Source organism: Haliotis rufescens, unplaced genomic scaffold (assembly GCF_023055435.1).
Source record: "Haliotis rufescens isolate VD_foot unplaced genomic scaffold, xgHalRufe1.0.p SCAF_2, whole genome shotgun sequence".
Classification (NCBI taxonomy): domain Eukaryota; kingdom Metazoa; phylum Mollusca; class Gastropoda; order Lepetellida; family Haliotidae; genus Haliotis; species Haliotis rufescens.
Window position 1 is genome coordinate 58,907,630 of NW_025963890.1, and position 26,352 is coordinate 58,933,981.

At 35.1% G+C, this 26,352-nt stretch overlaps 1 protein-coding gene across 3 annotated transcripts in view; it reads right to left on the reverse strand.

Moving 5' to 3' along the window:
* The window catches only part of LOC124141864 (synaptonemal complex protein 2-like), a 50,405-nt gene that overhangs the window by 8,704 nt on the left and 15,349 nt on the right, over window positions 1-26,352 (reverse strand). For 2 of the 3 annotated variants that reach the window (XM_046510031.2, XM_046510040.2), the window contains exons 10-33: window positions 25,869-25,921; window positions 24,430-24,475; window positions 23,491-23,604; window positions 22,848-22,920; window positions 22,203-22,369; window positions 20,024-20,086; window positions 19,290-19,575; window positions 18,362-18,535; window positions 16,193-16,283; window positions 15,439-15,532; window positions 13,963-13,993; window positions 11,846-13,746; window positions 11,025-11,164; window positions 10,073-10,139; window positions 9,660-9,718; window positions 9,289-9,322; window positions 7,529-7,590; window positions 6,963-7,191; window positions 6,620-6,824; window positions 4,610-4,668; window positions 4,367-4,448; window positions 1,972-2,024; window positions 1,363-1,480; window positions 773-1,044 (exon numbers count right to left, since the gene is read on the reverse strand). In XM_046510031.2, coding sequence (XP_046365987.2) covers window positions 773-1,044; window positions 1,363-1,480; window positions 1,972-2,024; window positions 4,367-4,448; window positions 4,610-4,668; window positions 6,620-6,824; window positions 6,963-7,191; window positions 7,529-7,590; window positions 9,289-9,322; window positions 9,660-9,718; window positions 10,073-10,139; window positions 11,025-11,164; window positions 11,846-13,746; window positions 13,963-13,993; window positions 15,439-15,532; window positions 16,193-16,283; window positions 18,362-18,535; window positions 19,290-19,575; window positions 20,024-20,086; window positions 22,203-22,369; window positions 22,848-22,920; window positions 23,491-23,604; window positions 24,430-24,475; window positions 25,869-25,921 — 4,473 coding nt within the window. The remainder of the gene's footprint in view (window positions 1-772; window positions 1,045-1,362; window positions 1,481-1,971; window positions 2,025-4,366; window positions 4,449-4,609; window positions 4,669-6,619; window positions 6,825-6,962; window positions 7,192-7,528; window positions 7,591-9,288; window positions 9,323-9,659; window positions 9,719-10,072; window positions 10,140-11,024; window positions 11,165-11,845; window positions 13,747-13,962; window positions 13,994-15,438; window positions 15,533-16,192; window positions 16,284-18,361; window positions 18,536-19,289; window positions 19,576-20,023; window positions 20,087-22,202; window positions 22,370-22,847; window positions 22,921-23,490; window positions 23,605-24,429; window positions 24,476-25,868; window positions 25,922-26,352) is intronic. The other variant, XM_046510049.2, reaches the window with a different exon arrangement.

Below are 26,352 nucleotides of genomic sequence, written 5' to 3' on the forward strand. Positions count from 1 at the left end.
AAAGAGAAATCTGTTAAAAGCAAAGGCACCACTACATAACCTGCTTGATAGGTGTAAAAACTTTTGAGAAGCTAAGTTGTATGGTTCAGGAGATATGGTCCGGACAAGAGCACTACCCTCAAATTTCCTAAGTTCATCATATTTCCAAGGAAACGACAAAAATATAAAATTCTAAAAATCTCTAAATAGCAAAAGGCACTCCTACTGAGCCTGATTGTTAAGTGTACCAAGTTTTGTGAAGCTAGGTTGTACGGTTTAGGAAATATGCTCCGGACAAGAGCAGTACCCTCAAATTTCCTAAGTTCGTCATATTTCCATGGAAACAACAACAAAAAATAAATCTAAAAATCTCTAAATAGCAAAAGGCACTCCTACTGAGCCTGATTGTTAAGTGTACCAAGTTTTGTGAAGCTAGGTTGTACGGTTTAGGAAATATGCTCCGGACAAGAGCAGTACCCTCAAATTTCCTAAGTTCGTCATATTTCCATGGAAACAACAACAAAAAATAAATCTAAAAATCTCTAAATAGCAAAAGGCACTCCTACTGAGCCTGATTGGTAAGTGTGACAAGTTTTGTGAAGCTAGGTTGTACAGTTAAGGAAATATGCTCCGGACAAACAATGATTACAGACGGACGGACAGACAGACATACTGATGGCTATATCCCCCCGTCATTATATGTCGGGGGGATAAAAATTACATAGTGATACATAAAACTGACCAGATGACTGATGATAAATTATATACTAACAAGACCCATAAGCTGACATACCTTCAGTTGTTTCTGCATGTCCATTCCAAATGACTGTATGTAAGTTGAAATGCCTGTATTTATTCCTCTGTCACTGTTAAGATCCATCACCAAGTCTAGTTCACAATATTGTGTAGAAGACTCATCCTCAGTTTGCTGGTATGGAGGGTATCTAGGTGGAACTGGTGTCAGACGGGACTTCACAAGGGTCTCTGCTTTCTTAGAAGGTAGTCTCTTTAGAATATTTTCTTCCTCATCTTGTACTATTGGTGAATTGTCTTTAGAAGCAGGTTCTTTAAAAAGAAAACAAAAAACGATTCACACATGAATATGAAACTGAGATGATTAATTACTATAAATAAGAAAATTATTTCCAGTTATTGAAAACAACAAATGCATGATGCTGTTTTGGGGTGATCCTCATCCTTTTATTCTATAGAGAAGTTTTCTGCCACTTTTGGTTGTTTAGGTGCTTAAAATTCAGTTTATTACTGCATCATTGAAGTGTCGCAACTTGCATTATTAAAAAAGTTATTCAAATGTTATTGCATAATTGTTTGAAGAGTATATCTCAAATTCTACAATACATTTCACTGATAAATGCGAAGTACCTGGTAAATCTTTCCTAAATAATTTCCTTGGGCAGAAACTTCTCTCATCATCACTGTGGGGATCCGATTCAGAAGACAACATGCCATCACTTTCACTCTCATCCAGTATCTCCAGATGCTTCACATAATGGTTAAGGCAAAAGTACAGAAAGAGTGAAGTGAATTTGGGACCAGTTCAAAAGTTCGATGTTGGATAAAATACTTAATCCCCTACACCCCCAAAAACTTGAATTGTTGAATGTTGAATTCCTGGGTTTTGTGGCCCATTTTATCACGCATTCTCTTGCTTTGCCCTGCTTTTTTAGAGCGTTTACTGTATGTTGCATATTGACTTGGTTTTGAAAATCATTTATAGGGCTTTTATAAATCAAATCTGTCATTCATATTATGCACTGCACTAGATTTTCCACCATTGCCAGCGACAATAAAAATGTACCTTATGGAAAGACTGGATGTATTTAGTGACAACTCCTAACAGCATATGAATAAAATAGAATCAGTTTTTTCATAGTAACCATATCAAATATTGAGAAATCAGGTAAGTTGATTTTGTCACATGGAAAACTTGCAGGGCCATTAACTAATTTTATTCCGTTTTTTAAAGGATACTGCATACTTCCGTTTGAGAGCAGATCGACGTGGACGCACAGTAGATGATGGACCTCAAAGAATGAAAGAAACTAAGAGTTTTAATACAATTAATTACACGCAGAACAATCAGACAGAACAAAGCATGGGAGGAAGCATTATGTAGCTTTGTTCAGAAACCTTGTTATATTTGGTGTGCTTTTAAAATTTGAAACAAGAAGACAATGTTTTCTAGTTATAGGTTTCACAAATGTTACAGTAAAAACATTTTTTCAGAAAATCCAAATATAGAAAACAAACTGCACCTCTCCTATTTGTATAGAAACTGTACTCCCAATTGGAAAAGAATCCATGAAGTAGTTTTCACGTTATAGGTCGCACAAATTTTGAAGTAAATGTTTTTCACAAGTTCACAGCATGAAAAAACGTCGTATTTTTCAGAAATAGTCATGTCAAAATGAAACTTTGTACTGCACCTTTTCTAGTAGTATGGACACTGTTTCCTAAATTTGAAAAGATTCCATGCAGTAGTTTTCAAGTTATAGGTGGCACAAATGTTTCAGTTAAAAAACTCAAGTAAAAAAAGCAAAAAAACCTGAGCTGTTTTTTCTTTCTTCAGAAAATGCAAATATTGAAATCAAACACAACTGCACCTCTCCTATAGGTATAAAACGTGTTCACCAAGTTTGAGAAGAATCTATTTAGTAGTTTTTAATTTATAGGTCATACAAAAAATGTCCTCAGAAAGAAGGATGGAATTCCTTGGTATAACAATATACTCCCGCAGGTGTTTACACAAGCTGATCAAGCTGTTGTAACAGTCACCAACTGTGTATGACAGCGTCTTTGTTCTTGGAAATCTTGACCCAACCTATCTCATTTGAATATGCCTTATTGTTCTGCTATTGATTTCATGGTAGTTAGATTAAATGTAAAGCAGTTGAAGTTAAGTTTATGAAATCAGCAAATGATATTCAATCGAACTGTTATTGCCTCATACTATATCATGGAATTCTAAGTCTACAGTCTTAGTTTTATCATTTGCTGATTAGTTTCTATATTGTTCAAAGACAGGATGCATTTTTATCATTTTTACAGGGACAGGCGTAAATTTTTCTCTTGACTGGCATGAATAATCCCCAAGTCCCACTGCACTATGTCATCATGCCAAAGTTACAATGCTCTTAACCCACATGCAGATTCTTCAGAATTTGAAATGGTTTTGTAAGAAGAATGTCAAAGAACACATGTGTGCTCTTTCATTGCATGCTGCTAGACATATTCCAAAGGTTTTTAAGTTCATCCCTTCAACAAGTTCAGAGAAAGAAATCAAAAGATAATGGATGGCTAACATGCTATACTAAAAAATCACTTGGACCTTCTGTCAAAATTATTGTAACCTAATTCTTACATTCCATTCAGGACAATACCGTATTTTCTTGAGTATAGTGCACACTTTTTTCCCAAAAAACACAGCTGTGTAGAAGGGGGTGCGCATTATACACGAATTAATGAGTTTTGATGCTTTTTCCCCCATGGAAAGACATTACCGTGAGCGTAATATTTGTTTTCGTTGGACGATTCTATGTCAACACGCAATTCTAGCGATCACGTGCACGGGAGCCTTGACGGTGACTGGTCAGACTGGTTCAATGTAAAACATAATACCCGGCAATAGCTATCAGCTGCTTCGCTTAGGGTTATTATTATTTTAAATATGTTTAGTAAAAGCTGCATCTAAATTAACAAGATATTGGAATATATTATTCCTGATAATAAAATAGTTTCAGATACAATTTTTGCCGATCCTTGCATTAAAATCCTGTAAAGTCATAGCATAGGGTGTGTCTTGACTGAATCACCGGTAGATTCCAAGAAAACGTGTGTACAGCTGATTGCTGTGTCCGGCTTAGTTAACGAGAAAATACACAAGGTAATCGTAATAAAGAAGTTGCTCATCCATAACAATTTTGTCTTAGTTACCATTCCAACTTCTAAATGCCACTTAAAGAAGTTTAGGTAATCTTAATCCCTGGATATACAACAATGCCTAGCAGAACAAAAAATACAATTTAAACGGTAAATCAACATGTCTGGTGATTTTTTTATCTCAAATTTCGAATTTGTACTGACTAAGTTTCTCATCACCAGTTCGTTTGTCGGACTTCGCTAAAGGGGTACAACAGTGTATTTTTTTTTCTGCGCTTGGTATTCGATTTTTTTCCCCTCCAAAATATTGAATCCGCTAGAGGGGGGTGCACATTATACATGGGTGCGCACTATACTCAAGAAAATACGGTAAGTACTTCACTGTGAATAACATAACTTCTTGGTTGTAATGATACAGAATTATGGTGATTAATCACCTCTCTTTTACAAAATGTTTCTTTCTGTTATAGATTCTTGGAAACAATACCTGATGTTATCATTTTGTCTGCACACCGGCTAAGAAGTTTAGGCACGCTTTCATGGTCTTTGAGTGGAAGAGAATATTCTTTCTGGAAAAGCAAATATTGGTCTGAAGTAATGTTGTAGCAGATATTTTAATATTATATATCTGATTAGAATCATAGTTCACAAATGTGATTGAGACTTCATAATTAAATGCAGAGTTTCTTGGAGTAAGACATTATCAATATTCCAGTTACATGAAACTTACATAGACCTCTAACTGTTGAGTAATGGCAACATCAGCTGTATCCGATTCAGTTCTATCCTCTGTAAAATAAGCACATTTGTTTAGATGATTAAGAAACATGATTACATAAAGTAATTCATTAACTGGTCTCGAATTCTGTGACAAATGTCAATGATACCACTGCTAGGCTTACAGCAAGTCAGCTTCATCAAGATATCACAAGATTAAAAGCCTACAGGAATGTCATATGATGGTGGCCTAGAAATAATTGAGTCTGGACCATACAAGCCTGAGATTGACATGAGCTATGTTTTGTTTGTTTGTTTGTTTGTTTGTTTGTTGTTTAATGCCACACTCATCAATATTCCAAAATGACGGCCTGAAAAATAAATGCGTATGGACCAGACAATCCAGTGATTGATATCATGAGCATTGATCCACGCAATTGGGATACAATGAGATGCATCAGCGAGCCTGACCACCCGATCCCATTAGTCGCCTCTTACGACAAGCATAGTCGCCTGTTACGGGAAGCATGGGTTGCTGAAGACCTATTCTACCCTGGATCTTCACGGGTCGACATGAACTATGTACCACTCTGCCAGGGTACAATGACATGCCAAAGTCAACGTAGCCTTACCACCTGATCCATTCCACAACATACACATGCTGCTGTGATCATATTCAAACCTAGAATCCCCAGAGTTGCTTGGACAATTGTTCATGACATTCTAATATTTAATGTACATACATTTTTGTATAATCATTACTTGAATTGTACCTCTAACGTCCCTGCTTGCAACCTGAGCGGAAATAAGTTCCATTCACTTCAGTCAATGCATAGTCCTCATGGTCATCAATGACTTTCAAATCAAACACAAGCAGTCTTTAAAGCACAATACCGCAGCACCTGTTTCATTAGCTAAGCATCAGAACATAGTGAGAGCTACTGGCATCATATACACTGGGCTCAAAGAATTTCAAGGACTCTCTGAGGGCTTTTCAATGACTTTTCAAAGCAAAATACATTTTTGAAATAAAGTGTACGACTGTAACAATATATTGAACTATGGATGTATTGCAATTGTTTGCCCTACAATTGTACTATATTGCTAGAAATATAAAAACACAATAGTATTGCTGATTGTATGCATAACAATCGATAGTTGCAATTAGTTACTATAAAGCATCAATTATGTGTCAGAAAACTCTATTTCAAACTTGCCGTGTGATCAGCAAGGAAGGTGACAACTTCAGATTAGAGTTACTTCCCTTTGGTTTGTGTCGCAACGAGGTGGACTTGACATTGTCACCAATACTTCATTAATTTCTGTTACATTGATTAATACAATTATCAAGCCTTATAGTTGTCTTTAATAACTACTGCAACAACTACTGCAATAGTTAGAATAGCCCCAATAGTCACCCATAGTAAAGTGTTGATATGTCAAATATATATTTGACAGCAAAACCAGACAAGTGAAATTCAAGGACTTCTTTTTTATTTAAAAGCCAAAAGCTAAAAGGGTTTTTTTTATTGGAAAACTAAAATCAAATTCAAGGGTTTTTCAAGACAGCTAATGAAATCAAGGATTGTTCAAGCCCTGTGTGAACATTGAGCAATCACATATGCACATCAAGTAGAAATTCGAAATGGGAAAGTATTATTCAGTGCATGAACATGGCTACGCAGCATCCCTAGGAAGAAAGCTTAGCCCAGCATTGATGGTAAATGTTAAGATTTTCAGATTATGTGTTTCCTGTGTTAATGTTTTGATGGTCTGGCTATATAAATGAGCGAGTTGTGATAACACAATGCTATAAAAGGTAAGTATAGTTGAATCAACTGTAGCTATCAGCTAACTGGTCTCACAACAGCTTTATCCTTAGTCATGTGACCTAAACTACTGGTTACATCCTTGACCTGACAGGTGGAACTTACTGTCCATACACCAAAACTCAAAGCAAGATTGGAATGGATAAAAACCATTGCATAATACAGGTATCTAATGATCTATTTAAACTACTAACCATCATCAGACCAATGGAAACTGGAAGGTGTTTTGGGGGTCTTTGGTGTGGCAAGGAACTTAACATCAAGTGGACTGTACCGTCTCTTTGAGCTAGGTATCTTAGGTGTTCCTCTTTGTAAAAGTTTTGGAGTTATTGCTGAATGAACGAGAGTGGACACATTTGTGAGTTCACCTTTTGCAGATCTTGCTGAAGCTTCAGAATCCTGTTGAAAAGAAATATTTCAATGAACGTTCAATTGAAGACACTGGAATTAATGTTACTCACATAGTAGATACAATAAGTAATTAATATTGTCAGGACTTATTTATCCACACTGTTGTCTGAAAGTTTATTTTCAAACCTGTGACAAAATTAGATCCTCCTCCTCTCTCCTTATGAGGGAAATGTCATCATCACTGTCACCACCATTATCATCTTCTTTGCCATCTTCTTCATCTCTATTCTCATCCTCACTATCCATGTCAGCAAGCCTACATTTTCTCTCTTTCATGACAGGTTTTCTCTTGTACGTTTTCTGACTTTTCTTTCTCTTGGCAGTTGATCGCTTAGCTATCCAACTTAATTCACTTCTATAAAAAAACAAGAAAACAGCGTTATCACTATTCCCCGCCATGAGGCACATTAGAAGTTTCTACTGTCTGGACAATGTCAGAGCATAGGAAATTATGTTCGTATACAAACTAAGGAAACCATGACACAATGCATTAACTTTAAGATGATCCCATCACTGAATTCCTACAAATGTCAATCCCAATCCTCAAGGAACAATGCAGGGTCAATAGTTTGTAAGCAGAAACCCCTTCCTAAAAAATTATGTCTTATGACCATTGACCACTAACTTTTACTGAAAACATCCATAAAATGCATTAAAGAAAGAAGCTAAATTTGTTTTTTTGTACAACTCACTTCAAATCATTTACTATTGAACAGTTGTTCTGTCGATATTCTTCATCTGAGCATTCAGTCACCTGTGGATGTATACACATGTACATATTTTTAAACATTCATGAATATTCCCCACTTGTGTATTCAGTGATCCCTTGTCTAGTTTTAATGAGCAAAACTTAAATACACCAGCTCAAGACTAAGGTTTGCATAATATATACTCTGCAAAAAAAGAAACACAAAAGTAAAAAACAACAACAAATAACAACAAACAAAACACAACAACAACATAAATATCTGACAGACCAACAAGAAAACAGCGTTATCACGCATGGGGCACATTAGAATTTTGTTTGTTTATATAGTAATGAATATAAATTATGAAAAAAGTCCTAAAAGCCATAAGAGATAGGCACTAGGGTCGCTTTATGTCATCAGAAGAAATAATTTATTGCACTAACTATCTAACTCAGTCTTGATAAGTGTCTCTTAGATAAGCTAACCTTAGCAGTTTCTGAGAAAACTTGTCCCCATGTCAGACACTTTGCACTGTGCAAAATAACATGGGTAGTAACCCAGGGGCAGTAACTGTGTATGCTCAAAATCTAAAAACATGAAGCAAGGGAAGTAACTCTGGAAATACATAATTTACGACACCAATTATCAGACTAAGTTTTGACAAGTATCTCTTAGACAAGAATGCATGCTTTCATTCATGCAACTTCAGCTGTTTCTGAGAAAACATGTCCCCATTGCAGACTCTATGCACTTAGTTGAAAAGCACGGAGCAAGGACCATAACTCTGTGAAAAATGACTTTAAAACACAAATTTTCGAACCCATGACCAGTAATATCAGCGTGTGAATTTCATTTGTCTAACTTAAATAATCTTTGAGAACATTTGTCCACTTTCAGAAGCAGACAGACGGCCAGAAAGATGGAAGGAAGACTCTGTTCCTATACACTTGCCCCACTTCGTGATGGGGATTGGTCATTTCTGCATTGATTGGGAAAAGATGAAAACATCGCAAAAACACTACCATTGGCTGTGCCATCATTGGTGTCAAGATCACAGTGTATGGCCACAACTGCGATGGAGACTAGTTTGATTTAGTGACGAGTCACATTTTATGCTTCGCCGTGCAGATGGTAGACGTCGTGTTTACAGGTGTCACGGGGAACATTATGCACAAAATTGTATACAGGAAGTGGACTGATTTGGTGGTGGTAGTGTGATGATGTGGGCTGCCATCTCCTACACTGGTAGAACAGTCTTGGTGCAAGTTCTGGAACACGTCCTTCCCATTATGCAACAAGTGAACATCATTTTCCAACAAGACAACGCTCGACCTCACATGGCAAGACAGGACAAAAGCCTTTTTCAGTAATCACAACATCCAGGTCCTTGGCCCTTTAGGTCTCCCAATCAAACATTTATGGGATGCACTAAATCAACGACTGCGAGCATGTCAGCAACAACCACAGAACTTCGGACAGTTGGCATAAGCACTGCAGGCAGAGTGGGTGAACATTCCCCATGCCACAATTTGGGATCTGATTGCTTCCATGGGATGATGATGACAGTCACTTTTGGACTCTAATGGTGGCCATACAAGGATGTACTTCAATCTACTGTTCCATGTTTGCCATATGGAACCTCGGTCAATGACAATGATGTGTGCCAATTTTGAAATCAATTTTGTGTTTCTTTTTTTTCGCAGAGTATGTGTCAAGTTAGGGTAAATTTCCTATGTTCCTGGTGCAGGTCTTTATATCATTACCTTCTGTTGTAAGCTTGTCTTGGGTTCCACATCACTGTAAATACGAAATTAGTCAATCTATTTTACAATGTCAATAGTTGGGACATGCAAACATTAAAAACCTTCAATAGAATTTCAAACTCACAACTATGATGTTAACACAACAGCTAGTCATGCAAACATGCAGACTGGGCCAATAAACAAAGCCACAAACATTGACAGAATACTATATGTGCATCAGTCTGGTCAAGACATTTTAAATCTAGAATCCACAGAATAAGTAGATCTTATTCTTAACATATAGGCTATCATGAGGTAAGCTTATTAGATTAAAAGAAATATTTTCCACAATTGGAGTATAATACAATGTAAATATATGTATGAGGACTTGCCACTGATTCAACTTCTTGTCCAAGTCTTCTATTTCTAAGGAAGACTGCTCAACTAGTGACTACAAATTGCAAAGAAGAGAAACAGTCAACAATTTCTTCAGAATACCACAATTTCTGATGAATAACTAATGTACTCTGAGTAATAATGCTCATATGCAAAATTACAGTTTTCTTTAAAGAACCAATCTTTTAAATTTTCTTTACAAACGAATAGACGTATTTGATACAAACTGTTATCAGTCAAAGAAATAATCACTGTTATGTGATATGAAGGTTAATGAGTCAATTAAACACATTTATATTTCAGTAAGCCACACAAATGCACATATGCACAGTGAATACTGCACTATACAAATGTATAATATTATTATCATTATTATTATTAATATTGATGAATCAGAAAGTTTACTCACCTCACAAATTGCTGAGAACTTTTCAACAACAACAGCATTAGAGGTACCATTTTCATATCTGTCTAAACTGTTGCAGGAAAAAATGTACATTGTTATGATAAATCAGTTAATCTTCTCCAAACAAACATGACACATACTAACAGGTTAATTTGACACTGAGTGGCTGTCATAAAACTGTCTGATAGACTTTTTTTTTAAAAATTAGTCATGATACAGCAGAAAGTAAAGAAATGTCCAAATATCATTTGTCTCCAGCAAAACTACTGCACCTTATTTTTCAAAGAATACATACAAACATACAGATCGTCCTCCAAACTGTACTTAAGGCCTCTTTCAAAGCCATAATTTTAGTCATAACATATTAGCACGAACTGGGAAATGGTTAATTACCGGTATAACTTGGGACAATTTACAGACACTTGCTGCAGACTTGGGGCCATATATGGGCCTGAGTAGGTCTAGATAAATTCCAGTAAATGTTGATAAATTCATCAAAATGCCCAAATGCCATATGCCAGATCCAGCAAAATCACTGGATGTATTTTCTTCCAAGCTATCTAAGATATTTGTGATAAACCAAACACTGTATTTGGAGAGGAATCCATTAACTGTCACAACGAAAATAAGAAAACTCACTGAATAAGTTTGCACTCACAAGAAAAAATAGTAATGTCTAGTTTGTGTTCAGGACTAGAATGTTTTCTTCTGACTACTAGCCTACATGACCTATGAAGCTATTGTGTTAATTTATAATGCTAATATTGGTCTCACAATTCTAAAACTGATCTATGCTGGTAAAATGGTATATAATACAAGCCAACTTGGATAAATCTATAGCACCATGACAACATATTTGCTTGTGACAAACTATAACTAAATCTATTAGTTCAAACGATTCCAATAAGTTCAACCATACTCAAGCATTTCTAATAAATCAACGTATGGGTCATACCTTTTACTCTCCAGTGTCTCAGAAATATTGTTTTTACATCTAGATTTTGAACCGTGCATCTTCTTCTCAGGTGCATCTGCCGCAAAAGTCCTCTTTTGTTCTTCTAACTTCTTGTCACAGTGTTTCGGCATTGCCTTTCCCTGAATCAAAAGCATAATCAGTTCAGCCAAACACCGACTCACTGTTTAAAGTCCACCTGTCAAAGACTTGTAAAACTTAGAAAAGACTCAAGACATTTCCTTGTTGATCACCACTTTTACCCTTCCTATGACAACACTTTAGCAGAAAATATTTGTGAATTTGTGAAAATTAAAAGTATTTTTTAAATCTTTGACACTATGGATATTTTTCTGCACATAACTTAAAAACTGAGAAGATTTATCAAATGCTAAGCAAACAAACTTAACATATTTTTTCCAGAATATCATGAAGTATGTTTTCTATACATTTGACGTGTGTTATTTCATTGATTAGATTATATTAATAATTTCGTCATCTACCAAATACATCACACTGCATTCTTCATTTTGGAAACACAACATTACCCTATTAACCAAAGACAATCAGATACATAATCTTCAATGGTAGCCTAATGTAAGGAGTATAATCAGGCTATTAGAAATTCAACGATGATAGTTGTATTTACTTGGGCTACAGTACAGGACTTTCAGAGTTTATCAAAACTAAAAATAATATCAAACTGTACTGTCATGTATCAAACTGCCAATCCGAATTAATCTCTTAATCTAGAAATTATCATGTTTATGATATACATTTATCATTGTGAACAGAAGTGAACAAACAAATAATGACAAACTCACCTTCTTTGGTCTGTGTTCAGGTTGATCTTTTTTCGGGAAGAGACTCTCATTTTTCTCCTCACAAATATTTTTCAATTCAGCATTTCCATCTTTTGTTGGTAACAACACAGATAATTCAGGATTAAACAATGTGAATTTTGGAGTTTTGGTTTTCTTTCTTGAGGAGACTGTTGACTCATTCTGAATTGTTTCAGTGTCTTTCACAATATCAGCATTAACTCTGGACACTCTTCTTTCTGAGCAGATAGATGTTTCTTCAACATAATTCTGTTGCTTTGTTTTGGAATTATTTTTTTGTCCACTTTTTTCTCTGCTAATGTCTTCCTTTTTGGTGCTTTTAATATTTTTGTCCACACTCTTCCAACTCATATAACTTTGTGATAAAACTCCAGACTTTCCACCCTTCTTATTCAACTTTTGATGCCAAGTTTTCATGTAATTGGTTGCAATAGTCTCTGAACTTATATTAATCCCAACTTCTGATCTGTGTTTAAAAAACTTTGAAGTTTTCATAATTGTCTCCTTCATACCATTTTCTTTATTAGTCTGGTTGCTATCACCAGTATCAGTGGCTTTGGCTGGATTACTGTTAGTCTGAAACTGAGGGTAAAGCTGATCTTCAGATTCCATATCAAAATCATATGGATCACTCGCAGGGCTGGCATTACTTGAAAGTTCTGGAAAGTATAAACCAGACTGAGACAGCAATCTGTGCGTGTTCTTTGGTTTAACAAATGAAGACATCTTGGTTGCTTGGGAAGATTCTGTTGGCAAATCTTTGTTAACATCATCATCTGCCATGCTAAATGGGCTTTCAAATAGATTTCCAACATTTTCAGAACTACTGAATTCTTCTTTATAAACATCAATCTGTTTAGCCTTAGCTTTTCGACTTGGCAATACTCTTTTACAGTGTTGACTTCTTGTTTCTATTAGCTGTGGCTCCTTAGCTTCCTCCTGTTCTACCTTATGACTCCCACTAGTCTTTGCATTCTGCTTTGACGTGGAGGTTTTTCCAAGAGATTTCTTCTTGTGAACAGCTTCTTTTTCCACTTCTGTATCTGAAGATAAACTAGATACCTTAGGCACTACTCCTTTAGCCAAACCAGTTTTCTCTTTACATTTGCTCTCCTTCTTTGTTGTTGGATTGTCTTTGCTCATGCTTCTTATTTTGCCAGCATTCTCTTTCAAAATAAGACAAGGGCTTGATAGACTTCTTTTCAACATTGAATGGTGAGAATCCTTTTTAGTAGTGTTTTCCTTCATTGCAGGCTTGTTTTTCATGTCTATATCAGAAGGCGAAGGTTTTTTTCTTGTAGCTTTCATGGGAGCCTCAGTGAGTTGTTTTGACACATCAGATTGTACTGATGATTCATCAGTTAAAGACTCTTCATTTCTGTTTAGATTTTGAACTCTATCTTTGGGATGGATCAGTTTCTTTTTCTGTTTTCTTGAGAGTTTCATTTTCTGTTTTCCAGACATCTCCTTTGTAGTTTGCAGTGTGTTCACATGCATGCTTGACTTGGTATTAATTGTGGAGCTGTATAAGCTGTCTGTGTGTTTACCAGTATCTTGAACATCACTTGAACCTTCTATACCTGTCTCAGTTGACACATATTGAGATTCCTGAATGACAGTTACCTCAAATGATGATGGAAGATCTGAGGATTGTGGTGTTGAGTTTTCAGCAGCTCGACTAATTTCATGGTAATTTTGTTGAACACTGTTGTCTATCTTATTCCCTTCTTTCAGTTTAATCACTGAATTGTTCTCTTTTTCCTGACATATTGGAGAAACATCCTTTTCTGATGTTGGTTTGTTTTTCCCTTGTTTCTTCTTTTTCAAAAGCTTATTCTTTCCTTGTGAGATTTGTTTGTCTTTGAAGTCATCATCAATGTCACCTGAAAACATGTAAATGTTTTCATACAATATTTTATTTTATAATCACATTTCATAATGAATACAATTTCATTATTTTACTAATTACTGTTTCTGTATATAGACTGATTAATCAAACTGTAGGGCTAGTATACTAGAATTCAACTCACCTAATCCTTGTATTGGTCATCTACACTAATGGATGAAGTATGGGGGTGTGAATGAATTGATGAACTTACCCGTAAAATCAAAACAGGAATTTTTCTCTTTCTGAAATGAAGATGCACAAAATGAAAGCAAGTGTGTTAATGTTGGGAGCATGAATATGAGACATCAAAATATACTCCCAACCTCTACCATACTGGTATGTTGATGTATGACATGTCATTGACATCATGAATTCTTTCAATCTAGTTGAAGGTTACTCAGTAAAAGAACAAAATAGTGCTATGTCACTGAAGCTCAAATGGGTATGTGGTCAACAGCTAAAATTAACAACAAAAACATCCACTTGAAAAAAGTTGTTGTCAGCACATACCTGTGCTCCAATCAAATGTATGCCTAAATGTGATTAGTTTTAACAGAACCTTTAAATCAAAAATAAAATACCAACCAACAGACTTTAATTGTATATATTCCTTGAAAAATGCATCATGCCAAAAATAAATATATGTTTGTCAACTCGTGACAACAGCTATATGCAAGCTATGAACAGCTACTTAACAAATTCTGGGTAGCTTCAGTTATAGATTGTATAATTCAAGGTATTGTAGGTTACCTGCAGCTCAGGGATTACAACACAGATAAATGAAAGCATTTGTAGTGAAAATGGTGGAAAGCAAGTGGATAGGGTAACTCCCATTAGTAACTAAACATGTACCACATTCCTTACATTTCTAAAACAACATGGCTGCCATAACTAAAAATTTAGACATCTTGGACAAATTTAGGGGTCTTCATTGGTGGGAACAAGCATGTGAAGTTTCAGCTTCACTCATCCAGAAGTTTCTGAGAAGATGATGTACACAGAGCTTAGGCGTATTTTGACAGAATTAAGAACATGGTCAAAGTGCAAAGGTCAATTCAGGGTCAAAATTAAAAAGCTCTAAGCATTATTTTTGTACATTTTATTATCATATGTCTTTTTATTAGCTAAGCTTTTTAGGCTGTACTGAACAGTACATTACTAGACTCGGGCTTTGGACAAGTGGCTAAAGTTGCAGACTGATACCACGAGTCATGGGGACGGTGGATGTGCAGAGACATGGGGACCACTATCACCTGGCTTGAGGAAAGAAGCAAATATTGGATTCAAACTTCTTAAACACGTTCAGGTGTCATCATTGGTGGGAAGAAGCATGTTTCAGATTCACCAGTTCAATGATTTCTGAAAAGAAGGTGTTTAAAGATTCTGATGCCTACAACACATGGCAGTGTTAGAACTAAACTCAATAGCTTTATAGCGGACAAATGATAAGTTCAAACCCAACTTGGACAAACAGGCATTAACTGACATAAGCTCACTTAGCTTTCAGTTAAAAATAAATGTTTCAGGTATCATCCATATCTGATGTTTATGCCTACTATAAAGGTCACCTTCAAATTTCTTGAGTGATATCAGTAATTGTTTTCGCCCTATTAACAAAAAAGTAGATGGAAATATTTTGTCTCAAAAGACCACGGCAGCTCTAATAAACATTAGATATAAATCCTACCTTGCTTTGACTCTTGGATAACACATCACCCTTGTCACGTCGCAATGCATCTCCTTCAGTCAAATCTATCCCGCTGTCACTTAAGCATGCATTCCTTTCAAACAAAGCGAAATTGATTACTCAAAGAGAGAATTCACTGAATCATCAGTACACTACAATATTGAAATAAATGATACAATACATAATATACTTTACTCAATCAATACCCATCATTTTTCAAATTGTAATATCTGCACATTCAAATGTTTACAAATTACTAACATTTTAGCTTTATGATATGTATTCCATCATTCAACCTGTAAATGTATTTGTTTTGTCTTAAAATAACATTGTTGTATAAAATTTATGCAGCTTTACCTCGAACAGTGTTTCATAAACTAAGTGTTGCACTACATTATGTATCAGGATCATGACTTGTTAACTCTAATAATAATTACTAGTAAGACACACAGAAGCAGGCCTCCTAATTTCACCTTTAAAAAATAGCAATTAAGTAAAATTGATGTTTTTTTCTCTCCCTGCATAATTTTTAATGGCAATTTGTGAATGAAAAGGTTAATTAAAATAGCCCAAACTATATGGTTTCAATGAAAACATATTGCCACTTTTGCTTCATTATCAGTGTTCCCGCTGACTTTTGAAACTGCCAGTTGAGGTACGTATGACAACATGACAGTGTATGCCCAGACTGTATCAAACCAATTAGACACCAACTAGTTGAACCAATAATAAATGAATATCATACTCATCTTACCTCTGGGACTTTTGATGGACAGCAATTGTTATGTGTTGGTGATTTGAAGTAGGCAAAGAATCGGGAATAACATCATCTTCTTCACGTTTATCTGAACAAAAAAAAGGATAAACATGTAGGCTTGCTTCACAAATTATGTTTGCAGAAATTTTGGACATTTAGGCCCATACCTGTTTTGAGGCCTGACCCTTAAAAAAAGAGAGACTTCATGTAGAAAAAGACAATATGTCATTGAAGTTTGTCTTATAATTCACAATAAGTAATCATATCCATACAGTTCAATTACAAAATACATGTCAGTCACTGTGACAGATTTTGAGCTCAAACTAAACATTTTGCCCATTTTCAACTTAGCAAAGGGAAGCAACAATACTATGTTGTATCCTTTGCTCAAATATTACTTTCATATTTTAATCAGGGGCCCCATCCACAAAGAATTTGTAGCGCTAATCATATTGTAAAACCCATCGCAACATTATGACAAAGATCTTAGGCAATCCACAAAACTGTGTTAGTAAAATGTCTGGTAAAGTAAAGAGAAAAAAAATACACATTGTCTGGACCTATTGAAGCAACTGACGGTAAGATAAAGGAGGCAGAAAGTGTGTCATATAAGATTTGTGATATAAAGATCTATTTTTTAAAATTATTTTGGAAAATTTGGTTTGCATCAGAGCCTATAAACACATAATTGACAGAAGAGTCAAATTTTGCGGTTGTGACCAAACTTTAAGTCGAGATTAGTGTTTTTTTTCTATAAGCCTATTATTATTTTATTCTATACTAGGAGTGTGCAATATAGCTGGTATACTGGTATATTGCAATATGTCTGTCAGCAAAACATGTATCGCAGTATAACCCTTGCATATTGATATTTTCTAAAACATTCACAGATGAATTAATATATAATTATATAAATCATATCTACTATCTTGAGGTATTTGGATGGACTGGGTTCCTGTCTAAACCATGTAAACAGCACACGCTTCAAGCTGTTTACAGTAACATTCCATATTGATGACATAATAGGTAGTTCATTACCCATCTCGCAATCTGAAGTTTGGATTTTTGAATGAAGAAGTACCATTTGATCAGTACAAATATATTTAAATTTGGCCCCAATACGTATACTTTATCATTAACATAGGAAAGGTCTGCAATCCTACTGTCTGTAGGTTATCCCGATGGCAATGACCTTTTACATATAGCGAGGGCTGTTTTAAATCTAAGTCATGACTTAAATGAGAGAAGGGTGGTCAGGTAGACTGGTGGTCAAAGCGATCTCTCGTCATGATGAAGACCCGGCTGGGTTTGATTCTCCACATGGGTACAATGTGTGAAGCCCATTTCTGGTGATCCTCACATTGATATTGCTGGAACAGTGCTAAAATTGGCGTAAATCCATACTCACTTACTTGAAAGAGAGTGATTTATCTAACTACATACAACACTTAAAATAAGCACAAAAGGGGCCAGTGACTCTAGTACCAATTAACCTACAAGTGTGGGAATTGATCCCCATATCTGAGATTACTGACATTAGCAATTCATCGATCATAGATAATTTAATAATAGTGAATGTGGCGAAGCTCTCAGAAACATCATTATATGTTCCATATGTGTATCCATACCTGGTTGAATTATTTTAGCACTGCATGAAACCTTTTGTGAATAAAAAGAAAATAGTTTCCATATAGTAATAACTGACATAAATTTATCAGTTCGAAAGTAGGGACAGAATAAATATTGATCTGTTTATGGCCGCCCCTACCCATATGTTTGTTGCCTACCCATATGTTTGTTGTTTTTGCAATAGGCCAGTCAACCACCTCCTTTAAAGTTTGTCACAACTTCACAGGAACATACAACTAAGGAAACTGTACATATAGAGCCAGAACCAAATGCTTTTAAAGTGTGTATGTAAATTTAGTATTTATTGCAAAATGCTAGTAATTTGTTATTGGTTTTATGATTGTGAGTGACAAGTGTTAAACAGATATTACAATCAATTGTACGAATGTGAATACAACCTAACTTGGAGAACAGATGTTTATGCAGACTTTGTTAAAAGAATGTGTGTTAATAAATTCACTAATATTCATTTTGATAATATTTATATTTTAAATCCAAACTGAAAGTAAATAAGAAAATAATAGTAACAGCAATCACCTGATGGCATATCATGTGTATCTGTTTTCTGTTCATCTTGTTTTCCCTTTTTCTTCATTTTCCTATCCTTCTGCATTTTCTTGGAGCAACCTTCTCTAATTGTCACAACTGGTGTCTTCACCTTTGGCCTAACATATTTGTCACTGGGTGTTTTTGGTGCATCAAAAGTACCGTCTGAAGAAAGATGAAGAAATGATAAAAAATATTCTCAAATGCTTTCCTGCATTACCATAATAACTTAGTATCGAAACACAGTAATTCCTAAATGTTAGCCACAGAATGTCTGATAACTTTCAAGACAAATTTTAGGGATACAACTGGCCTAGTTGACTGAGGTGATGAAATTGACTTTACAGACTTGCTTCCCTTAGTTATGACAAGATCCTTTGGTACAAACTCAAACCTGATCTAGTTAGTTTCTTCTTTTAGCTTAATGCCATAAATTGCAATATACCAGCTAAATGACGATAGCCAGTAAATAATTGAAGCTGGGCCATGAAAACTAGTGATAGATTTAATAAGCAATATCCTGCACCTTTAACCATGTCACAGAATCTGACCACTGGATGCCTGATCCATATAGTCACCTCTAAGAACAAGCATAGGTCACAGGAGGCTTTCTATCTCAGAATCCCCACAGGGCATCCATGATCATAGATTTCACCAAAGTGGTAAACCTGCATCTCCTTGGGTTTCTTCCTACAATAAGCTGACACAACTTGATATGACTGAAATACAGTGTTGAAAGCAGTGTTAAACCAAACTCACTCACTTATCCCATAATTTGTTGATGTTACAAATAATTCATGACATCAGATGATATAGTTTAATCCAAGTAATTGATTATATGTTTCTGTGTGAAAATGAGTCATCAAGATGTCACTGACTTTCAAGCCACCAACACCATTGAAATGCAAAGGAAACAAACCCTTGTGCTGTGACTTAGATGGTTGGCATGGTTGGCATGTTTGGGATGTTTTGCTTTTATTGTCTGTTCTTGTATGCTGTATCTTCTGTATGTTTTGTGCAGATGATACATGTTCCTCTTCTTGTTCTTGTGAGCACAGTGATCTGGCTGGTGTTGACATGGGTATACAGGGCACAGATATCTTTGTGCGCAGTGGAGTGAGGTTCTTAAGACTTTCATGTGAGTTGTCTTGTAATGTTGTCACAGGACCTTCATGTATGAACCTTCTGCCTAATGGAGATTCAGTCTGAAATTTCCATGAAACATAACAGATTTCAATAACAGAATGACTGGGTTGCTTTACATCATAGCATACTTTCTATGAAGATATGGACTGTATCATAAACTATTCACGCATTGATGGGCACCCAAGAAGTCTAGAGTCTGAAGAAGTGGACCTAATGTGGTACTAAACTAATACATTTCTCAAAGAAAAAAGAAATGTGCTTCTGTCACTAATCATCAGTCACATATCCTTAATGCTAAGTACTCATAGTTAAAAATGTCTGAAAGTATGTGAGATACATGTACATGTTCAGAACAACAACATAACAACTTCATACCAATTTGCTATAAAATGGATACCTGCATATACGACAAGCTGTATTGAAAATTTGCCTTTAAATCTTTTGAAAAGGGCTGCACTTTACAGATATTAATTATAGATGTGTAAACTATTACTAATATCTTCCCACCTCTTCATAGTGATCTGTCTGCACATTCAATAGCAGAGGTGAAATGACGGCAGAAGCTTTCCTCTGAAAGTTAAGAGAATTTGATACTTTTGGGTATGGCAAAGTATGTCCAACAAATACTGATTCATGTCCACTGCTAAATACTGAAGGAAAATTGTTAAAGGATTCTGTTATATTTTCATAAACATTTTTATTACACAAGCAGTCTGTGTTTACTAGGCCTCACCTGTTTCTTGACATAATTTTCATTGGACTTTAGTGTTGATATATGGACTTTTATTAGCATAGTTTACTAGAGTAGACTGAAAGAAATTTTTCTAGACTCAGGCTGCAGACTAGTGGCTTAGGCTAAAAAAAAATAGTCTTGGTTCTCAGGCACCACCCGCATCATCATAAAGTCTGAAGCATGTTTCCTTTTTATTTGATTTAAATTTAAAAAAAGAAAATCCTTAAATATTCTAAGTCCAATGGTAGTCAAATAGTGTATTCCAGTATTTATTCATCAAGGAATATATTTATGTAGGGAGGCCCTTTCCCAGGTTGATTGTACACAAATGTTTATTTAGATTACACAACTGTTCATTTGGTTACATACCGTACTAGTTTGAACAAAAACAACAACAAAAACAACACCGCCCACACCATATTTTCAAAAGCCATTGTCTGAGAACCAATTCTTTTATTTTTTTAAGCCTAAAGTCACAGACTGCATAAGTTATATTTACAGTTTCGTAATACACTGACTCACTATTTAAAAACATCAGGGATTAGTCTGACTTATGTAGACTATGAGAAGTTTCCATAGATATAAAAAACAAATGGAACATATTATAAACTCAGCTATTTGTTATAGTGAGATGACACAATAAATGAACATGAACAATGAAAGAAGTTCATATTTTTGCTCCTACACAGTCATTTTCTATTGTATTTATCAGGATCGTTCATCTTTGGAAATATTCATCAATATGCAGGAGGAATGAGAATGGATATTTTCCTGATCAGCTGAAACTTCTTTGCAATAGAGCGTGGTCCATAATTTGGGGGTGTTTATGGGGGTAGCCATAACATTTTAACAAATTTGTGGTCACTAAAATTCGCAGAAGATTCTCACCCAAGAATATGGGAAGTTTCTGATAAGAAGTCCCACCAATCTTGACTCCAAAAGATCAGTGGCATTTAGGAGATTAACCTTGTGTAAGAAATTTCGAACTTAAGATTATATCACCTGTAAAGTATTAGTTTATTCAAAACCACAGTGACAGCATGAAGTTTCAAATTTGAAAAATTAACGGGCATTGAAATTTTCAAACCCTCTCAAATGAAAACACATGAGGTCTTCTACCATGAAACAATGACAAAACAAAAGTGAACTCTTTGGTTACAGCAGAAATGATTAGTGATGAGGCATAGGTCAAGCCTAACAGTTTAGGGATCAATGAAGATTGGTATAAATGTGCATACATATTTGCCATATTTACCCAAACCATAACTTTCACCATTTTACTGAACCACTTCAATGAGACACAATGAATTCATGTGCCCAGATTACTGATATCCTTTAGCATTATTCAAACTGACATCCATATAGAAAATAAAGTGACCTTTGTAATGTTTTGTTTTAAGGTACACACCACTATTATGACATCATGAAGTTCTACAGATGGGAAGTCTAACCATTTGATGCAGAAGACATGATATCACAGTACATGATAGAGCAGTCCCAAAGGTCGAGCCGTGTTGATGTTACTGAATTTTATTTATACACTCCCTAAATATTTGTTCGTCTTGTTTCTGCCTGAAATATATTGCCACACTTGCTGTAACTAATGTAGGAATTATTTAGCAACATTTGAGAAGTAAGATCAGTTTTTCGAAACTGACAAACAGGCGTCTTTGTGAAAGAAGTACATCTGAAGAAGTATTTCTTTTCTCGGTAAGGTGGTCATCAGCAAGGTCATGGTCAAATGAAGATACCATACTAATGGCGTCCCAATCAGAATGCAAAATTTTAAAATGTCATGGTAGAATGATGTTTAACATGTTTCATATGTAGCAGGTAATAAGTATGATCCAGAATTGTTTTTCTGTTAAGTATCAGAAATGCATGTTGTCCATACATATAATACATTTACCTTGTATCAATCAGTCATCAATCAATAACATAATAATCACTTACATTTGTGCACTTTTCACTTCCAAACACAGACATCAGAGCTTTTCTTGGGTTGTATTTGGTTTGCACAAATAACTCAAAGTGCTTTCCACTACACTGCATCATATTAGGATATAGTGAGTTGATGTCCTTTTTCAGTTCAATTGAAGAGATTCCAACGTTGTCCTGTTCTGTAAGTGAGATACTGTTTTGGTACAAATGTGATGCATCTATGGCATCTTTAATCATGTCTGCCATGCTAAACAAAACAGCTGCCAAACAATGTGCTTACCATAACAAAAAGAAGCTATTCTTTGTTATCAAACATTTGACCATGTACCAAACTACTTTATCTGTCATTGATCATAAACGAAAGTATGGATTCAACATCAAATACTTTGTGAATCAAATATATCTTTCTGCCTGCTTTAGAATAAAAAGTACATATTCATTAGGCAATATGTTTAACTCATTAAGGTCTGTTCAAAATCACATCAGAGGGCACAGTTTACATCCTTCTTATGGAATGGAAGTAATGAAAACTTCTCAAATTAAACCTTGTCATAAGTCAATAACAAACTGTGTATTATTTGAAGTTTAGACACAGTAAATACAGCTCTATTTTTGTTGTTATAAGTATCCAGGAGAGAAGCATATATGGAACTGCACCTGTGTAGCTGTAACACTTCACATCACCCAACGATACACTGACTGTCTCCCACAAATCCAGTTCCCCTTGACTCTGAAATGATAATGAATACAATCATGTACTTGCAAAATGAGACTGGGTGCTGGGGTGGGGGTCGCACACTCATCCTTTTTGAAGCATATACTACACATTTAAACATTTGGAAACTTTTTAGATGACATGGTTGACTAATGTGTAAATGTATTACCACACAAAAACTAAATCACTTGTTGATATATTTTCTACAAAAATAACATGATTACAAAATGCATATTATTTTCATTGATTTAGCACTTGTATGTTCACAAATGATTCCAAAATGCACCTCTCTTTATGTTGACATAATAAATTCCATGTGGTGACTGAGCCCATGACTCCCCATTGACTTTTATAAATGGTCAAAATTACTGTTATTTTCCTATGCACTAGTAGTTACCGGTTCTAAATCAGGAACGTTTGGCAATTTTGCATCTTTACTGCTGCATATTGAGAGGTGATAATGGTGCTATGTTAAAGTGACAGATCTCCAACAATGAAAGCAGTTGGATGGCGTCTTGTGCAAAAGTTAGATTAATGAAGCAATTGTGTTTCCACTGTGCTTGTATTCATATTTTTAAAACTTACATTCTGACTGTTGACCTCCATGATGTCTTGTTCACAGAATAATGTGATGCGCCTTGTGCCATAGTTGAAGTCTACCCAGAATTCATTATAATCATCATCATTAGGTTTATTGAGCTGAAAGTATAGCAATGTGTCTAAAGTAATAAAAGCACCTTTATTGTGTTGTCTATCTGTATTTTTCATTGAACTTTTCTCATCATCACAATTTGTATATCATATTTCTGTCATGGTAAAAAATTATATTTAAGGAAAGTTAATGTTTGTTTTTGGGGGGACAAAACCTGACCCCAACAACACAATAGAGTAACAATGTCCACTTAGTAACAGTCATATATTTTTGTATATATTTTATCATGAGAGCACGAAAGAGCAGTGAGCATGTCAATATTGTTTCTATAAGATATGTTTAAATTACTCATAAAACTATGTTAGACAGAGAGTAGTAAGATGATTAATTTGATATAGATGCTTCTTTGTTGGTAATGAATACAATACAAAATGCTTCAAACATTTTCCCATAATATGTAACCATTGTCCATAAAGAACCAAAGCCTTAGCTTCAACCAGTAACATCACTGTTCATACAAGCAATGTTTTGGTGATTCAGACCGCTTACTCTTGATTCTATCAATCAACAACAATATCATGTATCATAATGTGTGTTGTTTTCCTACTTGACACATGCAAAATGCAATGCCTTACTCTTTAGATGAAATTTACTGTTATGTGGCTAAAGTAATTCATCGAAAGAAGACTCAAGTTGCCGGTAAACTCAAATGATGTTTACTTGTTCACATCAAAACAATAACTAACAACAAAACAGTATTACTATGATGACATCATCACAACACACAACCATTCCAAACTACATTTACATTGCGTTCTATTTATAGAAATATCTCCAGGTTTAGAGTTACCTCCCTTACATCATCATATTACCTTTCTCATCCCAAAGATTGCCTTTTCACATGGAACTGAGTAGACTCTGAAAAGACAACTGTATGAAATAGTTGCTAGCAGAGGTGGACAACATGTCATACTAACAGGCTTGATTTCAAATCAGTACGTAGATCTACATACATTTAATTTTTCATGAGGAAATATGTTTTAATGGGACCCAACTCTCAAGTCAACTCTGTCTGTTGCTGGTAAAATTTGCATCTAGCCAGATCACCTTGCAAATGACTTTCATCATGCAGAATATAAAACCTAACCCATGTTGGTGCATATGTAATAATAGTGTAACTACTCATTCATTGTTGTTGAAATATAAGGGGCTCCTAGGGACCTTGAGGTTTGCTTTTGTAGTATTTGAATCTAGGGACCCCTAAATCTTTAACATTAGGGTAATGACATAGTTTGCTGCGCATTGACCTGAAATACTTTTTAGCCCAAATAGTGATAATATATTAAGGATACCCCATAAAAATTCCACTAGTGCTAAGATACCATGAACATTAGATAAAACTGGCATGTGCCAAGGAGCTAGTGTAAAGTTGCATGTCTGTGATGATGGAAATCAACAAGGGGTCCTTAAGGTTTTGTCCTATGGTATTTTAATCTAGGGGCCTCCTAAATCTTTAACTTTTAACATGAGGATTGCAAAGACCCCTTGTCTTTCATGCCTAATTTTAATCACTGCAACCTGATCCTGTTTTTGTTTTCGCTGCATCAAATGTACGTGAAAAGATTTTTGAAAATATCTGTTAACGCTAAGTCGATGGTACACATGCTTTGCAAATCCTGCAATCAACCAACATTTGAACAGCAGTTTATGAACCTGATGTTGACTTCGTTACACAATTTTGATTGGACTATGCATAGACTGGTTAAATAACTCCATAATTCCAGACTAGTTCGGCAAGGGTGGAAACAGGACTTTTATAGTCAGTTAACTCCCTTGCCTCGGGCAGGCAGACAACCATAGGTTACTGGGGACCAATTCTATCCATGGGCCTCCACAGGAAAGAGACATATTGTGACAAATTAAAAGTCATTGCAGATTGCAAAGTTAATAGACATGCCGGTCTTATCAGTAATTTTAGCTAAATCATGTGATCATTGATCTACTTCAGCATTTGAAATGAAAGGGGTTCTGGGGCCCTTGTTATGTGTTAAATCTTTAACTTTACACACAGACTTATGACAAGTTGACCCCTTGATTTTCATGCTTATTGTACACTGTTCTTGATTTTGACCAATTAGGTTTGTTATTTATATTTATGTCTTTTATGAGGATAACTATCGATTAACCAAATGAGATCAAACTCCATCAATATTTGCCATCCCCAAACCAAAAATATTCAAAGCATACAATGGGGGACCATTGTTCAGTTTGACTGGTTCAAGACCACCAGAACTAATTATCCATATCCCACCTGCTGTTGTTTCCTGCTGCTCTGTTGACTTCATTCAAAAACACTCTGCAATCCTTTGCAACACAAAATGTACTAAAACAATTAAAATAGTTTTCATACTGCAAGCCAAATGACACAATTTTCTGTGTCCTTACACAAATAATGTTTCAGCATAGACAACATATAAAACCATTTCCACTAGTCCCAGCGATAACTCCCTTTAATACTAGGTAGACTTTGCTTCTTGGTTTGTACCAAATATTTCTCACTGTACTACTAACAAAGAATGATGCCAGTTAAAAGTCATAATCTGTAGATATCATTTCTTAATATAGTCATCATTTCAAGGCTAGTTTTGCTTATGACAAAATTTATACAAGTTCCACTTTTGGAAAAAATACTGAACAGTTTTTATGATACTAAAATCAATTTTCAAGATTTCATTTCATAACCAAAAGAGCAATATGGTTTGTTGCCCACTAAGTATGACACAATCAGTGCCAAT